Here is a 1,687-nt window from a genome sequence, read left to right as displayed (position 1 = left end):
GGTCAGGGTCTTCCCCCCGCCTCACCTCTCAGCCCCGTAGACCCAGGCCACGGCCACGGCCTCGCAGGCGGCCACAGCCAGCAGCGGCAGTGTGGCCACGTAGTCATCGAAGGCGGCCACCAAGTAGCTGCCAGAGCGCTGGGCAAAGGGCAGCCCCAGCACGAAGCCCCCGGCGCAGCACAGCACTGAAGGGGCAGAGCAGCGGTTTGGGGGGGGCTCCCTCCCATCCCTGCCTGCCCCCATCCATTGTCCCCCCGCAGCCATACCAGTGAGCAGAGCACGGCGGCGGCGCAGGACAGGGAAGGCATCAAGCAGAGGTGTGAGGACAGCCTGGACGGTGCCCAACATGGTGCCCAGCCCCAGCCCCAGCAGCGTGAGGAAGAAGAGGGTCGACCAGAGTGGCGCCGCCGGCAGCAGCGTCAGCGTCTCTGTGAAGACGATGAAGGCCAGGCCTGGGCCCTCCACTCCCTGAGGCAAGGAGGGTGGGGGTCAGAACCCTCACCCCAGTTTTGGGATGGAGGATGGTGCAAGGGCAACCCCTCGACCAGTCTGGGGGGTATCACCCAGGGTGTGGGATGGGACAGACTCGGGGGTCCCCTTGCCCTGCCCAGGGGAGCCCCCTGGTCCCAGCTGTGCCACCAGCTGGGGTGGGATGTAGGACAGGTTTGAGGAGGGGGTACAGTTTGGGGGACCCCAACCCCAGGGGGTGTCCAGCTTGTCACCGGCATCACCTTGTTCATCTCCTCCTCCAGGCGGCAGTCGGTGACACCCAGGGCATCCCGCAGGGCTGGGGGCAGCCCCCGCAGCCAGGCGCTGTACTGGGGGGCTGGCAGGGCCGTGAGGTTCCCAGGGGGGCGGGCGGTCTCGGGCAGCTCCCCTACCGCCAGCGCTCGCGACACCAGCTCTGCGTTCCTGGAGGGGGGCAAGACAAGGGGAGCGCCGGCGTCGCCGCAGGGACACGGGGGTCCCGCACCGGGTGCAACACCCGGGCATGGTACCCCACCTCTGTGCAGGGACCCCAACCACGGGGCACCCCCCCACCTGCGGAGGCAGTGCTGCGTGCGGCGGGTGGCGCGGGCACCCAGGACGGCGAAGACAACGAGGGTGGCCAGGAGGGAGGTGAGGGCGTTGAGGCCAGCCACCAGCACGGCGTCGCGGTGGCAGTCGCTGCGGCGCGCGCCGTAGCTGGCGTAGGCGATGACGCTGCCGAAGCCCAGCCCCAGCGCGAAGAAGACCTGCGTGGCTGCCTGCCGCCAGGCCTGGGCTGTCCCCCACACCGACACCTGTGGGGAAAGACGGGGACGCAGTGGGCTCAGGGCAACCAGGGCCGATCCAGGCAGGGCTGGGGGTCCCTGGGGCAGGGCCTCACCTTGGGGGTGAACATGATGCGGATGCCCTCGGGGGCCCCCTCAAGCAGCAGCCCCCGGACCAGGAGGCAGAAGAGGACGAGGTAGGGGAAGAGGGTGCTGACATACAGCACCTGCGGGGGCAGACCCCATGACCAACAGGGCCACTGGGACCCCCGAGCTGCTGGGGCCACCGCAACCCCCCAGCTCTGCTTGACCCACCAGGACCCCCAAGCCACTGGGGCCACCAGAACCCCCAGCTCTGCCTGACCCACGGAGCCATCAGCACCCCAAATCCTCCACCCCTCCAGTGCCATGCGCCCCCCAGTATTGCCTGCCCC

The 1,687-nt window shown here is 69.9% G+C and overlaps 1 protein-coding gene across 1 annotated transcript in view; it reads right to left on the bottom strand.

Moving 5' to 3' along the window:
- The window catches only part of LOC104835249 (sodium-dependent neutral amino acid transporter B(0)AT2-like), a 6,042-nt gene that overhangs the window by 3,147 nt on the left and 1,208 nt on the right, over positions 1-1,687 (bottom strand). The window contains exons 4-8 of the mRNA XM_010573135.1: positions 1,370-1,480; positions 1,042-1,283; positions 732-912; positions 267-468; positions 26-185 (exon numbers count right to left, since the gene is read on the bottom strand). Coding sequence (XP_010571437.1) covers positions 26-185; positions 267-468; positions 732-912; positions 1,042-1,283; positions 1,370-1,480 — 896 coding nt within the window. The remainder of the gene's footprint in view (positions 1-25; positions 186-266; positions 469-731; positions 913-1,041; positions 1,284-1,369; positions 1,481-1,687) is intronic.

This window comes from Haliaeetus leucocephalus, unplaced genomic scaffold (genome assembly GCF_000737465.1).
Source record: "Haliaeetus leucocephalus isolate CR32 unplaced genomic scaffold, Haliaeetus_leucocephalus-4.0 Scaffold366, whole genome shotgun sequence".
In the NCBI taxonomy this organism is placed as follows: Eukaryota; Metazoa; Chordata; class Aves; order Accipitriformes; family Accipitridae; genus Haliaeetus; species Haliaeetus leucocephalus.
This window is presented reverse-complemented; position numbering and strand designations above follow the sequence as displayed.